At 34.7% G+C, this 19,399-nt stretch overlaps 1 protein-coding gene across 3 annotated transcripts; it reads right to left on the reverse strand.

Annotated features, from left to right (window-relative positions):
- Nucleotides 1-10,711: 10,711 nt before the first annotated feature.
- LOC113733875 (ATP-citrate synthase beta chain protein 2) lies at nt 10,712-17,877 on the reverse strand. Of its 3 annotated transcripts, none has more exons than XM_027260088.2 (17): nt 17,588-17,877; nt 16,341-16,461; nt 16,113-16,215; nt 15,481-15,546; nt 15,275-15,398; nt 15,058-15,192; nt 14,813-14,873; nt 13,323-13,399; nt 12,990-13,145; nt 12,670-12,798; nt 12,443-12,575; nt 12,224-12,351; nt 12,009-12,114; nt 11,790-11,866; nt 11,636-11,706; nt 11,149-11,433; nt 10,712-11,041 (listed from the first exon to the last, which is right to left on the reverse strand). In XM_027260088.2, the coding sequence occupies exons 2-17, from the start codon at nt 16,438-16,440 to the stop codon at nt 10,966-10,968; spliced, it is 1,827 nt and encodes a 608-aa protein (XP_027115889.2). In that variant the 5' UTR covers nt 16,441-16,461; nt 17,588-17,877; the 3' UTR covers nt 10,712-10,965. The 3 variants fall into 3 exon arrangements, with proteins under 3 accessions (XP_027115889.2, XP_071937751.1, XP_071937750.1); XM_072081650.1 differs by lacking the exon at nt 17,588-17,877 and adding an exon at nt 17,454-17,481; XM_072081649.1 differs by lacking the exon at nt 17,588-17,877 and adding an exon at nt 16,980-17,004.
- Between the last annotated feature and the right edge of the window lie 1,522 nt (nt 17,878-19,399).

A 19,399-nucleotide genomic window follows, 5' to 3' on the forward strand; every position in this document is an offset into this window, starting at 1 on the left:
TCTTCAATAGATGGCGATGCTAACCAAGATGTATAAGTGAAGGCTCACTCCGTACTCACCCCAAACACACTTTGGTTGAGCCAAGGAGTTTTACAACTATTCTAGTTAACTCTCAACAACCTACACTTGAAAGATCACTCACCCAATTAAGAACTATTTTATACAAATGAGGCAACCTTCACCAAGGTTTTACCACTTCAAGTGATAGGTTCACTTTCACCAAGGTTTTACTTCTCTTAGAGAGTAACCTTCACTTCAGCAACCTCACAACCCAACTTTTCCAACCCCTTATACAACCAACAAAGAATCTTTCTATTCAAAAATCTCACTTGTAAGCTTGTATTTTGTGTTGGCAAAAATCCCTTGTCTTCTTGTGCTTTGGGATTTTTATAGAAGGTGAGAAATGGCTCCAAAAGGCTCTCCAACGGTCAAATATTAAATGCTGTCAAAACTAGCCGTTGGCCTGTCGGACGTCCGAACCACCTGTCGAACGTCCGAACCCTGCGTCCAAACCACCTGTCGGACGTCCGAACCCTGCGTCCGAACGTTGACAGAGAGTCATCAAATCTTTGCGAAATTTTTCGGACGTCCGATGCGATCGATGTGCGTCCGATCCTTCCGGACGTCCGATGCTTCCTCACGAGCGTCCGACAGAGTTTCCTTCTTGATATTTTTCATCCTTTCGGACGTCCGATAGCGTCCGACATGAGTGCCATGTTTTTGCTTCTTCTTTTATGCCACAAGAATCTGTTCTAACAAATTACTCACATAAAAACATTAGCCCAAATCTACATATTGGTTTGTTAATCATCAAAACCAATGATTGATCGACCAAGGTCAACAATCTCCTCCTTTTTGATGATGACAAACAAAATGAAGATTTCTTTTATCAAATAAGTTCAAATAAAGCTCCCCCTTAGAAAGTGCCAACATACAAAGAAATTTCAATAAATCCAACTTCCCCTTTTGGCATCAATCAAAAACAAACTCCCCCTTTATTTTTCAAATCAAAACCATATTGAATATCAAAATTTTCAATTGTACTTACAACCATATAGCACTTCTTGGATCAAATTTTCATGATGTACCTAAATATGAGAAATTTCATTTGGTACCCTTTCTTTATAGGGTCATTGGGAGTTACGACAACATGATCTAACAATCCACATGGATTTCATACCTTTTCTCATATTTTTCTTTACATAGCAATCATTTTGCATATGTCCAAATTTGCAACAAAAGTGACACATGATAGAAGTATTTTGCACATAAGTGAATTTAATGCAACTAATTTTCTTACTTCTTATCATAGCAAACTTATTTATGCCTTGAAAAGATTTACTTTCTTTTGTTTGAGAAAACTTTTATTTTTCATTTTGGAGAAACTCGTTCAAGTCATTAATTCTCTTCTTTAACAAATTCTGTTCCTCCAACATTTTTTCATAAAACTTTGTTTTCTCTTCCAACTTCCTTTTCAAAACATTTTTTTGATTTTTTAAATCATCATTTTCCATTCTCAAACATTTGTTTTCTTGAAAAAGTTTGGAGTTTTCTTCCAACAAATCATTTATTTTTGTTTTCAAATCTTTATTTTTAGCATAAAATTTTCTCAAACTTTTATGCATTTTAATCATAAAAATTTTCACATCATCATCTCCATTATCTTCATCACAAGAAGAGTGATAAGAACTTACCTCATCTTCTCCAACTGCCATTAGTGCCATTTGGGCCAACTCTTCTTTTTCTCTTTTTGAATTGCATTCATCCCATGTAATTTTGCAATCTCCTCTTGAACATCTCTTGTTGAAGATCTTCTTGAAACTTTTGATGTGAGGAGTTATATCATTGTCCACTTCCATGATTTCATTACCCATGAAGGATGGGTTATTTCCCATTTGAGATGCTTTAAAAGCTATGCCTCTCTTATACATTCTTGCATTTTCTTCATCTTGCACTTTGAATTTCAGCTTTAATTCATAAGAGATTAGGGTATCCACAAAAAATTCAATGGACATAGAATTTAAATCTTTTGCCTCTTCTATAGCATTTATTTTGTTTTCCCATTCTTTTGGCAAGGCATTCAAAATCTTTCTATTTTTCTCACCTAAAGAATATTCTTTTCCAAGCAATTTAAGATCTTCAATAATGTCACAAAATCTACTACACATCTTATCAACATTTTCAAGAGGATGCATTTTGAAAAATTCATATTGAGAAACAAGGAAAGATTTCTTTTGTTCTTTAATATCTTGGTTACCTTCATGAAATACACACAATTTATCCCAAATATCTTTACCTGATTTACAACCTTTAATCCTACTAGATTCATTTACATCTAATGCATTGTACAATATACACATGGCCTTGGCATTCAAAGAAAGGTATCTCTTGTCTTTTTCATTCAATTCTTGTCTAGTCTTTAATCTACTCAAATTAGTGATAGAGTCAATTATTCTGGCTTCATAAGGACCATCTTCTATCACATACCATAATTCAATATAAACGGATTGTAAGAAAATCATCATTTTTTGTTTCCACATGCTAAAATGAGAACCATTAAACATAGGTGGTCTATCAATAGATTGCCCTTCTAAAAAATAAACTTTTATGGTTGCCATGATCTTTACTCTAAGCGGTTAAGTTTGATCAAAAGAGACCAAACTCTGATACCAATTGTTAGGCCTGGTGCAACCCAATGAGTACAAACAATTTCACAATGATGCACAAAGATATATCAAATTTAAGTACAATAAAGAAAACTTAATTAAAGAGAAAAGATAAGAAATGCAAACCAAATATCAATCCAATAGCCTCTTCAATAGATGGCGATGCTAACCAAGATGTACAAGTGAAGGCTCACTCCTTCCTCACCCCAAACACACTTTGGTTGAGTCAAAGAGTTTTACAACTATTCTAGTTAACCCTCAACAACCTACACTTGAAAGATCACTCACCCAATTAAGAACTATTTTATACAAATGAGGCAACCTTCACCAAGGTTTTACCACTTCAAGTGATAGGTTCACTTTCACCAAGGTTTTACTTCTCTTAGAGAGTAACCTTCACTTCAGCAACCTCACAACCCAACTTTTCCAACCCCTTATACAACCAACAAAGAATCTTTCTATTCAAAAATCTCACTTGTAAGCTTGTATTTTGTGTTGGCAAAAATCCCTTGTCTTCTTGTGCTTTGGGATTTTTATAGAAGGTGAGAAATGGCTCCAAAAGGCTCTCCAACGGTCAAATATTAAATGCTGTCAAAACTAGCCGTTGGCCTGTCGGACGTCCGAACCACCTGTCGAACGTCCGAACCCTGCGTCCAAACCACCTGTCGGACGTCCGAACCCTGCGTCCGAACGTTGACAGAGAGTCATCAAATCTTTGCGAAATTTCTCGGACGTCCGATGCGATCGATGTGCGTCCGAGGCGTGCGTCCGATCCTTCCGGACGTCCGATGCTTCCTCACGAGCGTCCGACAGAGTTTTCTTCTTGATGTTCTTCATCCTTTCGGACGTCCGATAGCGTCCGACATGAGTGCCCTGTTTTTGCTTCTTCTTTTATGCCACAAGAATCTGTTCTAACAAATTACTCACATAAAAACATTAGCCCAAATCTACATATTAGTTTGTTAATCATCAAAACCAAGGATTGATCGACCAAGGTCAACATGTTAAAAGATTCCTAAATTGAATTCCAATTCTCGCTCCTGGTAATAATGCAATTGTTTCGAATAGTGAATGTTTCCCCTACCAAATAATTAGACTGTACTAAACTATATCCTAACTTGTCGCTAGTTGTAAAAAATCTGTTAAAAGATTCCTAAATCGAATTCCAAATCTCACTCCTAGTGATAATGCAATTGTTTCAAATAGTGAATATTTCCCCAACTAAATAATTAGATTGTACTAAACTAGGTCCTAACTGTGCCATTAGTTGTATTGAACACGACTGACTACAAATCACAAATTTGACAAGTGCAATGTCAAATTTTGTGTCTTTTGTCTTTTTAACTATTAATGTTTCCACTAGTTATGATGAATGTGTTGGATTATAAATCACAAACTTGATGTATACACTAAATTTAAGGCATTTTAACTATTAACTATGTAGCAACGATGTTTAGATGTCAAGTTATGCTCCCATGTTCAATTTAAATTATTCAGACAAGAGTTTAAATAATATACGAGGATCATTTTGATTTGGGATTTTTTATTGTCACTTAGGTTTCTTTAAGTGCTCCAACTTAATAATAATGTACCTATATTTACACAATCTTCAGATTTGCTATTTCTTTTTTTTCCCCTGTTTAAAGTAATTTACCAACTTTTATCATTTAACATTTTTCCCTTTCTTTATTTGTTCAAAAGCAATTTTTGGTTCATTGCACTTACCTTCTTTTAATTCTTTTTTTCTTTTGTTTAATGTAATGTAGCCAACCCTTTTTCTTTTTTTCGTTTTAACCAAAAAAAAAACACCATTATTGTCTTAGAACCATACAAAACTCAAGAAACAAGATGAAGTAGTGGTTAAGCTACACCAAAAAAAAATTTGCACACGATTAACATTTCAAAATTGAGAGATTTGAATGACGGGTATCACAGTAAAATTATAAAATCATGCGCTTCCACACTGTGAATTTCATCTATGCATTTGGGATTTGCAAGAAGTGTACATACCTTTGAATTGTCAAGATTTCTTGATTATTTATGCGGTAGAATAATTCACTAATGTAATTACTCAATTGAAAATTTTCACGTACATACCTTTGCGTAATCATCGATAGTTGGGATAGCCATCACATTTACAAATTATAAGAACAGTATTTTTTTCTTAAAGAAAAAGGAAAAAGTTGGTTAAATTATATTTAAAATGAATTAAAAAGAATAAATGCAATAAAGAAAAAAATGCTTTTGAACCAATAAATAGAATTAAAAAATTAAATGACAAAAATTGGATAAATTACTTTAAACAAAATGGAAACAACGCCACTTTAAAATGTCTTCCGAGTTTCCAAAGGAATAAAGACACCAATTGAAAATAATTGGGGATGTTACGTTGGGTTAAAAGGATCTCACGCAAGCTTGAACTGAAGACAGGAAAGCAGCATCTTTGCTCCATCATGAAAACAGGTTTTATTTTAAGGATGCGCAAAAATTAAACTGTAGGTCATAGTTGTCAAAATCGCGATTCGGATCGTAGGATCGTACGATCCTACGATCCGGATAACCAAAATCGATCCGGATCGTATGCAGAGTCGCAAATCATATTAATTTTTGCAGGATCGCATAGAATCGTAGCAGGATCGTATAGGATCGTGTAGGATCGTGTAGAATCGTAGGATCGTAGAATCGGTAGGATCGTACGATCCTACAATTTTTTGTAAATTTGTGAAATACGAAGCTCCATTTTGCAAATAAATGAAAATATTTGTGGTATATTTGTAATTTATCAAAGAATTGCAACCTTTAATTGCAATTAAGAGTTTTTGGTAGGATCTTACGATTCTACGATCCGATCCTGTAAAACTAAAATCGATCCTATGTAGAATCCCGATTTTACAAACCTTGCTGTAGGCCCCTTGCTCATTATCGGTTCTAACCTATCCTCGGTTGCAATTTTCACTCCTGTCTATCACCTGGCCCACCTAGCTGTGTTGTCCTATTCCTATTACTTTTTCCCACCATGCAAAGATGACTCAGCTTTCCACAATAGAAGCAACCGTATCTTGTCCATCTCTGCAATCAACTAAAGTAACACAGGTGAAGAACTCACCTAAAATAGTACAGTAATAACTCGTTCTACCACGTTTCCAATTCACATTCGCGTAACATGGACGGCCTTTATTTGGCCACATTTCTGGCATATTAATGAAGATTACCATTCATGAAAAAGCAAAAGAGATTCAGAGCATGAAAATGGCACTAACTTTGATTTGTGTTTCTTAAAATATTGTGGCTTGGTGAGATGCTCATCTACAAATTTCTTCAGATAATCCCAAAAATAAATGTGTCTCAAAAGTAAAGATATTTGGAAGGAGATTTTAATATATTAACATTGTTGAAATTGATTTTTTTTATTAACATGATAGCTTTTCTATTCATACTCTATATTAAGAGGGAGGAAGTGAATCTAAATAAGTCAAAGAAGAGTCTGGACGGAACTGAACTATTATCGGATCAAGCGATCAAATGAATGCGTTAGCACCCATCGATACAACTTTCAGAAAATATTTAAAATGAATGTAAGTTATCCCTTAATCTATAATCAAGGAGAGTCTTAAGGTTGTGTTTGGATTGCATTTTTCATGATTTTTCATGGAAAAAATACTGTAGCGATGTGATGTATGTGAGGGAAAAAGGTAATAGGGAAATGTGATCACGGAAAACAACGTAATTTTTCGACGAAAAGTAGCAATCCAAACATGGCGGTTTTCCTAATAGTCAACTACTGTAAGGATAGTTGGTCGCCGAAATGGGTGTATGCTCCGACTGTATTACACAAATAAGAAAATTTTCACTGAAATGTCTCAGTCGCCTCACATGAGTATGCGGCGACCGACCGCTGATTTTTTTTTTTTTTTTTTAAATCGTGTCGTGCATATGGCAATTGAAACCATGGACCTTATAGCTTATAAGCCATATACAACCCAAAAACGAGGAGGATTGCAAAATACTGGACTAGCTCCTCTTTTTTCCTTTTTTTACAACTTTTTTGTTAGGGATAATTTAAAAAACCTTTTCTGAGGTTTTAATAGTTTCTCTTAACACTCCCAAAATTTAAAAATTTCACTTGACTCCTTTACTTCAAACTTCTTGTAACATTTGAAACTCATTTCATCAAAATATAATATTAAAAAACTCATAGACTTGTGCGGTAACAAAAAGATAATGAAAAAAAAAAATTTATCTATCTCTGTCACTGCATACTCATGTTAATATTAAAACCCCAACCAAAATACTCTTAACTTTTGAGACACATTTATTCTTAGGGATTATTTTAAGAAATTCACCATGTCCATGCCTTTTTTAACCATAGAAACTTTTAACCTTTCTTTAGGCAATATTTGTTTGTAAAGACAAGTATGGAAAAGTGAGAGAAATTAAATTTGTTTAGTAGGAAAAGTGTGGAGTTTAAGAAATGAGGAGGGAGTTTAAATCAAAATCTCTAATTCTTGAAGTCTTAGCTCTAGCTACAAAATAAGGCCCTGTTTAATAACCTAATCCAATACTTAAATTTAATGGATTCAAATTTAACATGTTCCAACGTATTTGATAACAAAAAATTGAATATCTAAATTAATTGACACTAAATTTTCAAAGCAAAACTTACTCTAAAAAATAAGTGATGAATTATTCACTTATTATTTAATGTGATATACATTTAAATGTATCAAATTGAGTTTAATAATAGAGATGATAATTTGTCCCAAATCCCAATGGGCTACTCATGCCTAAAAGGACTTTGTGCGGGATGGGTATTGTAATTTGATATTGAGTTTAAAATGGGATGCATCTCAGTTGTGCCCATTATTTGATGGGAAATATTAGGAAATACTTGGGTACCCATTGGGCCCAAATATCTTTCCAAAAAATTTTATTTATCTAAAAATTCATCTTTGTTTTTTTTTTTTTTTTTTTTTTGCAAAAATCTGATTTTTTTTTCACTTCCATTTTCTTTCTGTTCTTTTCTCACTTTCCTACAAAAGAAAACCAATTAAGTAAAAATGATTTCATCTAAACAACTTAAAAAAATAAATATAACAATAAAAATAAAATGAATTGATAAAATTTTGGTGTCTTCAAGAATCATTAACAACTGTTGGCATCATTTTATGTTGATTTTATGCTAATTGTTGAACTATCTACATAGATTTCTATATGTTAATGAGCTTCTTTGTTTTTGTGCTAGTTTTATTCAGCATTTAATGTGAATTTCTTTTGTATTAATTTTTGGAAATTTTAAGAATGTCAACAAAAATGAATTTGGTGTTAAAAAATCTTGTTTCCAGTCCTTGTGTCAGACAACATTATGTCATATTTAGGTAGAGACAATTACTAACCTTACCCATATACTTGGACAGTGACGAGGATAAATGTTCAACAGCCTCAGTATCCAGGCTATTTTGATATCTGTTAGAATATAGCTGTGTATCTATCTTTTCCTTTATATGTTAATCCAATTTTTGGTTTAATCCAATGAGAAGATATGTTCATTCTCACCAAAATGTTATGTCTTTTTAAAGTAACTGTTAGTCGTTTTAGAGTGTGGATGAATTCAGGAAAATATAAATTCACAATAAGATCAAAAAGAAATTTAATAAATAAAAATATTAAAGTTATATAAAAAATAAAAAAGAATTAAAGGAAAAAAAATATAGAAATAGATTTGGGTATTGGGCGGGATCAATCTAAAACCATTCCAAAGTGATACCGCCCAAGTTAGTTCTAAAACACATATGGTTATGGTTAGGCCTAAACCCATATGATTCAGTTTGATTTAAAACTCAAGCAAATCCCGCCCATTTTGCCACATTTACTTAATAATTTAACAAATCAACGAACTCAAATTTCAAATTTCAAATTTATTAAACGCACCCAAAAGTTTAGACAAAAACAAATGTTTGGACCATGAACAATTCTAGTCACTAAAACCTAGACAAAAAATAAATGCAGTTCCAAATGTTTCAATTTCTAAATATATTTAGTCCAAATAAATGATTTTTGTTAATTGCTACCAGAATCCGTTCATGTGTTGTCACGTGCTAGCAACTAATTTTGTAAAAAGTTTTAAAAATATGAAACAAATATTGTTTGACATAATTTATAATAAATGAGGACTAATTACTTGCATGCCAATGATGTGAGTAACTAGTTTTTAGCTTAGAATACAAAAATTTGACAAAAAAATTATTCCTACAAGACTGATTCTTCACGTGATTCATATGTGGGTAATTAATTATTTTTTTATTACAAATTATGGCTATTAATATTTTATCAGTTCCTTAAACTTTTTTTTTTTGAAAAAAATAATTGTTGGCCCTGACAGCAAGTGGCCTGATTCCGGAAGCAATTGATAAAAATCAATCAATTGGATTAACTGTAGCGATCTGACGTATATGAGATAAAAAATAATAAAAAAACGTGTTTACGAAAAATGTAGAAATTTTTTTTTGATAGAAAATCACGATCCAACATAGATATAACTTGTTGACAAAGTTAAATACTAAAATGAGTAAACTAGTGGAATCCATACATCTACAATTCCTCAAATCTGACAGGATTGTCGACTTGATTCTTGAGTCCTTTAGGCCCACTCCGCATCAAATCGTAAGAAATGACATAAGTCCATTAAGGTAATGCAAATCCAGCTTAGAAATCGTTTACTGATGCAGTTAGTATTTCCGAAAACATGAAACATAGACTGATATACACATGGACACCAATGATCGGGACAAGTGTGATTTCCCTTTCAGATCGCATTCCCTCCACGTGAACTCTGTACCGTATAATTGACCCACAATATCGCAAAAGCTTATCTCCTTCCTTCTAGTGTCTGCAATCAGAGCCTCACTCCACATGGTTTTGTCCTCTGATGGATTCAAGCAGCAGGCGTATTCAGGTGTTGTACATAGTAGTAGTTACGCCACTTAATCCATGTTCAGCACGTACAAGGCATTGGAGGGCATCGGGAATAACTCAATGGATTAATTTCTTATATTCCGAATGTATGCACTAGCGAGCATCGAGAACAACTTAATGGATTAATCCCTTAAGTTCTTGAGTGTATATATATTAGCGTGTCCATATCTATAACACATGTATAGAATTCGATATACAAATCATTTTAGTAAAGATGGATCCTGATTTAATTTGCTTGGGCAGATTGTGTTTAGGCTGCTTGTATGTATGGTACCCTAACTGTCGGCAACAAACTACTTGTCTCAGACAATATTTGTAAACTCGGATCGAAGAATGAATTGTTGGAAAACCTTACGATTCAATCAATTCGACCTCAATTCAAAGATTTAATAATTTTTTATTCATTTTAATATTAAGAATTTTGAATAAAACTAAAATATTTATTGTAGAAACTAAAAACTTAACAAAAATTGATTAAACCTTTCGATTTGATTGGTTCAACAAGCTCTTAACCAGTTCAATTAATTCTTTGATTTTTTAATTGAATCGGACCAAAAACATAACCGATTCATGGTTAAATCAAATTGAATCGGACCAAAAACATAACCGACTCATGGTTCAACCGATCAAATCGACCGATCCAATTTTAAAAACATTGGTCTCAGGCGTATCAACAGGTTGCTTGTGTACAACGCCCCAGTTTAATTAATATGGATGGCATGCCATACAGTTGTTTATATCAATATGGTAGGCTCCCAGTTACTTCATCAGATCAGATTGCTTGCATCCGAAGCAGAGACACTCATAAACTCTTAAACAAGTTCCTTGACTATCAATTTCAAGATGCAAAAGACCTTCCAACCATTCAAATCTCAATGTAATGATGTGACACAATCTTATCCATGAAATTGCCAGGAATTCTTGAGGGCCCCCTTTTGTGACTTTCAGGGGATTCACAAAAACAAATCAAGCCTATTTCCTTTTTTTTTTTTTATTTTTTAATCAAGCAAAACAAAGTAAACATGCCTGTGGAGACTTTGAATTATAACACGCTAACAAAACAAGGACGAAAATTGCTCTAACGATACCACAATTGTTATTACTTCCTCAAGTCAAAAGACAGATTCTCCAGATTGACTACTACTCATTTATATTCATGTAAACTCGGGTTAAATGACTTAAAATGAAGTACTCTACCTGCTTTTAGCAGTTCAAAACACTAGCCTAAAACTGAATAATGGTGGTAGCAAGTGGTAAATTGACAACTTTTAACCGAATGCTTGTTGAGGAGCATGCTGCAAAGTCCCTCTTCCCATCTGCCAGCTCTTCACTTGGTGTAGAGAACATCTTCCCAAGGATGGCGGTACAGTGGCTGTTTCAATCTCTTCTGGTCAAATGTATGCCTGAGATTTTTTTAAAAGGATATATCAGTCGTTTGTTAGTGAGGGAGATGTAAACAACCATTGTTTAAAAAGACTGCCTTTTACTGTTTTAGCATAATCCAACTCACCCAATTAGACCAATAGAACGGGCAAGCACAAACAGCCCATTCAGGTAACCAATCTCAACGATCTCGTCAATTTCTTGTTTGGTGAACATTCCGCTTCCAGCAAGCAGATCCAGGAATAAAGACCCAATGGCACCATCCACATTAAGGACAAGGTTGTTTGCCTTTGAGAGTGTGTAGGTTTCAACCTGGACTGCGTATTCCATGTATTTCACTGAAGGGAAGTTTTCACGTGCATACCGTTGTAGCAGTTCAACTCTCTTATCTCTGTTGTCTCCTCTCTTGATCCTTTTTTCATAGAGAGAATATAAAGCTCCATATTAAAAATTGACATGGCAAGATTCAAAAGTATACCCACGGAAACTGTACAAGAACGTCAGTTTGTGATATAGCAATCTAGTACCATTCAGGAGAGAATATCTACCAAGTTATAATGCCATATGAGAAAGAAGGCCTTATTTTACACTGACAAGCAAACAGAGCTTCTTACCTATGTCCAATTCCTGGCACCCGAATGCCTTTCTTTTTCATGCCCTCCACAAATTCATAAGGTGTCAGATTCTGAGACCAAACAACATTAAGACAACGATTTAGCATCCATGAATGATTGGATATGCTAAGTTAGCCAAATCATGTGAACTTACCCTGTCATAAGCATCCTTAAAGTACCGAGCAGCATCATCAATAGCCCCACCAAATCGGGGACCAATAGTCAGTAAACCTGTTTCAGAAACCAAATTACATCTCCCATCGATAACAAAATCAACAGTATAGATTCCATTCATCTACCTTAAAAAAAACTCAAGATTACTACTACCATCTTTGTGACTTTTGAGGAGGATATCAGAAGGATACCAACTTACCAGAAACAAGGCTGGACACAAGATCTTTTCCTGCTCTGGCGGTTACAATGGTGTTGTGAGCACCAGAGACACAGGGGCCATGGTCCGCACACAACATGATGCAAATCTGGTTTTGTCAGCAACAAAAAAGGGTAAACTTGTGCAAGTAAAACAGACTGACAACAGGGAATGCCACGAAATCAAAGGAAGTTTTTAACAATTCAGAAGAGACTCACCTCAATAAAACGAGAGCAATAACGGGGAAGACTTCGTTTGAACCACAACAGAGAAATGACATCACCAACACCAAATCCCTGTTCAACAATGGAGGACATTGGAACACCAGCATAGCATGGCTCTTCACCTGTTTACCAGAATAGGCAATCAACCTAATAATTAAGATCCTGTCAAATTAGTGATGAATTCATCTAACGTACAAAATAAATATCCCAGACCTCTGTCATCAGAGATGGTGGAAATGACATGAGTAGGAGCCCGAACTTTGCCACTCTTGATTGCTGTGTTAAGATCCTCTGGAATTTGTGGAGGCGTCACTTCCTTTACAGGAGCAATCTTGCCATCTTGAGCCTATTGGGAATAACCAGGCATTTTAGTAAATCTACCTAGAGGCAGAGCAAATGCCTGAGAAATAACAACTAAGGCAAGAATATGGAGAATCTACCAATTTATCAAAAGTTTCTTTAATAGCACTCTCAAATGCTTCATATGAGGAGGGAACGACAGCACCAGCATCCTTGAGTGCTTGGTTCTTTGCCTGTGCAGATTCCATCTCACCACCACTCTTTGCACCCTGACAAATACCATCAGACAAAGTTAGAGACCTTACTTGCACAAGAAGCTATTGTTGAGGAGGGAAATGAGTACAAAAGAACCCTTTGACCCTGTGCCAACCCAAAGATATTGAACACTGAGAAATTAAAGGGCTAAGCAGAGTAACATTGACAGCCATATGAAAAAATGGAAGCAAGAGGAAAAGCTCACCGCATGACCAAATTGTACTTCAGACTTGAAAAGCCTTGCACAAGTGCCGCTGACCCAAGCAACTACAGGCTTGTTAATTTTACCCTGTTTGAGGGCCTCAACTAAAGAATATTCATCTCTCCCACCAAGTTCCCCAAGAACAACCATCATTTTAACCTGTTCAAAGAGACTCAGAATTTAAGAACCTATATTATAATCTGAGACAAGAAAAGCCAGAAAGACTAAAGCTCAGTGCATGTCCTAGCTCCCCACCCAAGATCAAGCACCAAAAAAAAAAAAAAAAAACACAAGAAACCTCCCATTTTTGACAAGATTACCAGAGTGAGTATGTACCTGGGGAATGTTGTTAAACCGCAGAACGTGATCAGAAAGTGTTGAGCCAGGAAATACATCTCCTCCGATTGCAATACCTGTATAAAACATGATTTGCTATCCAATTAAATTCCAATTCTAAACATTTATTAAACGGATAATTTCAGAAACCTCCCCTGAGGTTTCTGACAGTTTCACTGCCCTTCCCTGAGGTTTCTAAAATATCAGAAACCTCCCCTATTAGGTCATTGGGTCCAATTGTCACACCAATCATGGAGAAATGACTTAATTACCCACACACTTAAGAGATATTTCCCAATTATGTTCACATGATTAGTTAAATTGTTATTAACTAGATTTAACAGAAATAATGACAATTTATAAGTTTTTAAAAAAAAATTCTAATATGCCATTACAAAAAGGGGGGGCAATTATAGGCGCCTTTCTATGATTGATAATTGATGTGCGTGAGTAGCAGTGATTTAGACTTTAGTGGTTTTTGTCGAATAAGAGAAATAGAGCTTCTTTAGGCACATCTAAGGATTTAGGAGATTTGACAAGGAAATTTGCTCTCAAATTTTTGGTAATTGTGAAAATCTCAAGGTCAACCTCTAAGATTTTTCTGCTCTTAAATTTTGGAAATTTTTATTATTTGATTGCAGATGTTAAGGTAATTCTTGATGGTCATGCTTAATGCAAGTGAAAAAAAATAGCTTGAATCAAACAAAAAATGGAAAATATGACATTATGTAATTTGTATTATGTTCTGTATGATCTGCTCCATTTGATGATTGGTATTCAATTATAGTGTTTTTTCTTCTTTTTTTTTTTTTTATCTTAATTGTTACTTTTATTGTCATCGAAAATAGGTGTTGATGTTGTATAAAATATAGGCAAAGATCATTGGTTGTATGCTACTAAATTGAAAAACCTTTAAATTATGACAATTTTTTTTCTTGTTTGTGATTATTCAACAAATGGTCTTTTTTAAATCGAAATGTTGGCTGCAGTAGGGTCTACATGTTTTGCTACTCTTGTAGCAGATTATGCAACTGGTGTTATAATAGATGTATCAGTATCATATTACATGTGCAATATGTAGATGAGACTTTGAGTTGCTAAACTTATTGTAGAGTTATAAGCTGATATTTTGTTTACGATCTATGAATGCGGTAACGGTTACACCACCTCACATTTAATAAAGTTAAAATAGATATATATTGTTCATAGTAAATTAACTATTTAATGCAAAACTTGAGGGTAGTTATGGAATTAAATTGTTTTCTCTCTCCTAATACCAAGTTTATAATGCTTTTGTATTTGAATTGGGCTGATTTGTTACTAGCTAATTAGTTTTAGGGGAGGTTTTTGATATTTTGAAAACCTTAGGGGAGGGCAGTGAGATTGTTAGAAACCTCAGGGGAGGTTTCAGAGGTTTCTGAAATTATCCCTTTATTACTGCTCAAACAAAACAAACAACTGCTATTAGCCTGAAAAGTTAAGAAAATAACCTTCATAAATGCCATCCGTGACACGGGCAATTGTATTGTACAATTCGTTGGACATGCCCCCCTGTATGTCAAAGAATTATGTTAAAACCCATACAGATTTTCACTGCTACTATATCATATCCCAGAAGAAAGAGAGATCCAATCACATTGGTAATTGAAAAATTTTAACAAAAAATTTAAACACAATATTTGCGAAGATGTACCAAAAAAAAGCTGTATTAATGAGAACTTCAAAGATTACGTACAGATTTTGAGACAAAGCCAACAGATCCAGGCCTGTAGAGCTTGCACTGAATAATATTATCGATTGTTCCAGCCGTGTCACCAATTTTAAAAGCTCCAGCTTGGATACCTCCAACTGTAGCTGGGCCAATAACAACCTGAAACAGATATGTTACAACGATCAGATACCATGTTGCAAAAGACAGACTAATGCATCTGAACATACAACCTGCATGTTACCTTATTGTTTGACCGTGCATAAGCAATCAACTGCTTGCTGTCTGCCTCAGGGACACCTTCAGCTATGATAGCAACAACTTTAATAGTTGGCTGCTTAAGCGCAGACATTGATGAAGAAGCAGCACTGCAGTAACAGCAGTTGTATTCCAATATGTGGATGAGCTTTAGCTTTCGGGTCAATACACAATTACAATTATAAGACACACCTTCTAAATGACGCAAAGTTTATGAAAACATCAGCAGTGGGATGTGCAGCACAAGCGGCTTCAATGCTGGAGAAACAGAAAATGGCAGAAAATATGAGAAATGTTCAATCTTAAGAAAATTATCAGGGAAAAGAGAAAGCATGTACAGTACTAAGTGTAACAAGGTGCAGTTATATGCACCTGAAACTATATCAAAAAGAAAGAAGTGACAAAGCAATTTCCACTTGATTTATCCTAGAAAACAATGCAGATCACAGAAGAAAAATTTATGATTGAACCTTAAAAACTTTACCCCCCCCCCCCCCCCTAAAAAAAAGCGAAATTTTTGACAACATGCTGCTTTCAAGAACTATTGACAGATAGACTAAAACATCTCATGCCAAACAAGTGAATGTTCATCGGTTGTCAACGTGCACAGATAGACAAAAATAAGAACATAAGATTTTGACCAGTTATGAAACACATATTATTTACTTGTCAACCTAGACAACAAGCAATAGTACACTATATTGAAACCCTATCCAAAACCATTAGAAAGATTTCCACTTTATGACCAAGATAACCCAAACTTTACTGAGAAAGACAAAAAATGCAAGCATATGCAACACAATAATCAGGGGTCAGATACCCACGTGGAGTGTACTGGGATTGCAATTTCCTCCTGACCGAAAAAAAGCTTCTGGAAACCTTCTGCACCAGGATTTATAATACCAGCGACAGAAGGTGTTTCTCTCCCTTCAAACAGATAGGAAGAAGAAATAACATTAACCAAATGCTAGTGAAAAAGACTAGGTGAAAAACAAATTTAAAGCTCCACATTGTGAAATGGATTCAATCACAATAAGAAATTCCATACGCACCACAAAGGAAGTCAAAGTCCAGCATCCGCTGGATTGGAAGCTGCTTGTAATTGTAGAATAATGCTTGTGTAGTCTTGGAGAAAAGCTGCCCAGTAGCCATGGCCTTGCCTCAGAGCGACTTCTGCTTAAACATCATAGTCATCTTCTCAGTATGGAAAGTATTAGACATCATTGTAAAGAAGAGATCCACCAAACTCAAACAACAAATAGTGCACTCAAACATTTCCTCAGAGGCACAGCACGCACTGGTCCTTTTTTCTAGTAAAGGAACATCTCTGCAGACTAAACATTTATCTTCGTACTCTGCATAACTGAGTGTAACAGACATAACGGTTTAAAAAGTAATCTCATAGCACTATTAACTACACCTTTGACTCTTTCCGCAACTCTATATGAATTAATCCAGCAACTGAAAATTCAATAAGATCCCATTTTGAGGTTTGAGCAGATCTCAATAAAGTGGTTAGATAAGCAAAATAAGCAGGGAGATTAAGTGTAATACAGTAGTGACAAACAATAACGAATATTGTTCCTAACATACAGCCCCATCAAATTGTAAATCAAGCTTCATGCATCAGTACCCGAAAAAGCAGGCGATCACACCACTACTGAATCCAGATCATGAATGGAAAAACTTACAGTCCAATTTATATTTGCCCCTAACATGTGATGAACATTGTTGATGCAACCCAAATTTAGGGGCACGACGACAATCTAAATATCAGTTTGATTGCAGTTAATCAAATGGACCCATTATAAGTGGAAATGCAATCATGTTCAAGAAGTAGAAATTCAAAATCAACCTTAACAAAAATTCAGATCCTAGCAATGAGCAATTCAGGTGTGCGAAATTCACTTGACAAAATGGTAACTTTATTGGAGAGAGGGATCTGCCTCTCAGCCGGAAATTTAAAAGGTTCATCAACCTTAACTAAACAGCAAAAGGAAGCATAAAGATGCCCCATCCCATCCATATTCCAATTTCCTCGGAAACATCGAAAAACACGACAGGGAAACAGCGAACCACCCACGCCATGGAAACATATTATTCTTACCCACAAAAGGACCCAATCCCAGATCATAAAAAACAGGGAAGAGAAAAGAAAAACAGACCCGGAAAGCCAACACGAGGAAAAACAGATCCGAATTATAGGAAAAAGAAGATTCGTCTCTTCAACAAAAAGGGTGGATGATTGGAGGAATATAATGGGAGTTAATGGGAAATGTGTGATAAAATGGAGCTGTACCTGCTTGTTTGTTCTGTGTCTGTATAACAAAAACTGTGAGCCTGGGCGAAGTCAGGCGCGGAGGAATCGTATTTGGGAGCTGAGAATCGAGAGGAGGGAGAAGACTTATATAGGAGAGAAGTTGTGGGAGGTTGGTCTGTGGAAAACTATTATTATTATTTTTTTTTATCAATAAATAATCATGGAACGAATCAGATCAGAGTATGATATTTGGGTGTAAAAGAAAGAAAAAATGGAAGAATTTTGGGGAAGGAATTTGGTTGAATTTTGAGTAGTTTCAACTTTCACATGTATAGTTGTGTTGTGTGAGAGAGGGAAGACAGAGCAGCTAACAGCCTGTCACGTGGCGGCACTCATGGTAGTTAGCTCACGACTACCCATTTGGAACCAAATTTTTTCCCCTTTACATTTTCTTTCATCAAACAAACTCTGAAACTAGTACTACTACCAAAATTTATTACTAGCACCGCTTTTAAGTCAATACTTCCAATTTGCTGTTGCTGTCTGGGACTCCTGACCCAATTCTCAACAACCTTCTTGTTGGTCTCAATTGGCATTCGGTACCAGGCCCATCGCTCAGCCGGTTGAGATCCGATCACGCTCAAAATCAAGTAGTAGTAGCACATTTAAAGTTGCATTTTTCTAAATTCTCCAATCCGTTGGGACCGATGCACATCAAGTTGCTCGTTGCTTGCTTGCGGCAGTTTGCAGGGAGACAGGCAATATATGGGTCGATGAAATTCCTGTCTTGGTGTTGGATTTTCTAGATTGAACTAATGGGAATTAGAATTATTATTATTATTATTATTATTATATATATACATATATGTTTTTCTTTACGAAGAAAAAGTATTTTAATTTTTACAAACGTGTTGGGATAAAAGTATCAGAGCAAGTTACACAATTATTTCAAATACTATTTAACTTGTATCATAAATACATTTTTCAACCTCTCTCTTTCTATTTTCAATTATCTTTTTTATTATACATACATTTATATCACAAAAAGTGCTCCAAAATTTGTTTTAAATAATACCCTATCCAAATTCATTCTTTTGGTTTTTACATCTCAAGGATGATGTCTTATAGCTTGTCATGTGGAATAACATTTGGATACTCAGTTTTTTCTTTTAAATACTAGTTTTTTAGTGTAATTGGAAGGTTTCAAATTCAAGACTTTCCGCTTATATGTCATTTCTCGAAACATCCAACCATCCATCCATTCATTTTTTTTTTAAATTTTTTTTGACATACATCATAACTCATAAGCACACGCACGGAGTGTGTTTGGATTTGGATAGTATTATTTGAAAAAAATTTATTATTATTACTTACAAAATATATTTCTCAATCACATTTTATTGCATATACACCGTATCAAAAAAAAATAATGTTACTCCTATGTAGTTAATACCATTTTTTTTTTCAAATATCCTTTAATCCAAACAAACCAAATTAATTGTTATTTGAAACATGTTATTTAGAATAATTATCATGACACTTGTTATAATGTAATGTATGTAAATTAAAAAGATGGTTGAAAATATAAAATTAATTTTTTTGAAAAAAAAAAAGGAAAAAACACATTCATCCGGAAGTCCATTGGTGGACTTGGTGTGTGGGAGTGGCTGTTGAGGTTTTACTCCCAAGGAAGCATCAGAAAGAAGGAGAGAGAGAGAGAGAGAGTAGGACGGACAGGAAAGGTTAGGTGTATCGGTGGTTAGGCTTGACTTCACGAATGAGAAGGCTCCTTTTTAATTTTGATGGAGTTATAGCATGATACAACAACTCAACAAGTACCGTATTATTTTT

The sequence above is a fragment of the Coffea arabica genome, chromosome 3c (assembly GCF_036785885.1).
Source record: "Coffea arabica cultivar ET-39 chromosome 3c, Coffea Arabica ET-39 HiFi, whole genome shotgun sequence".
In the NCBI taxonomy this organism is placed as follows: Eukaryota; Viridiplantae; Streptophyta; class Magnoliopsida; order Gentianales; family Rubiaceae; genus Coffea; species Coffea arabica.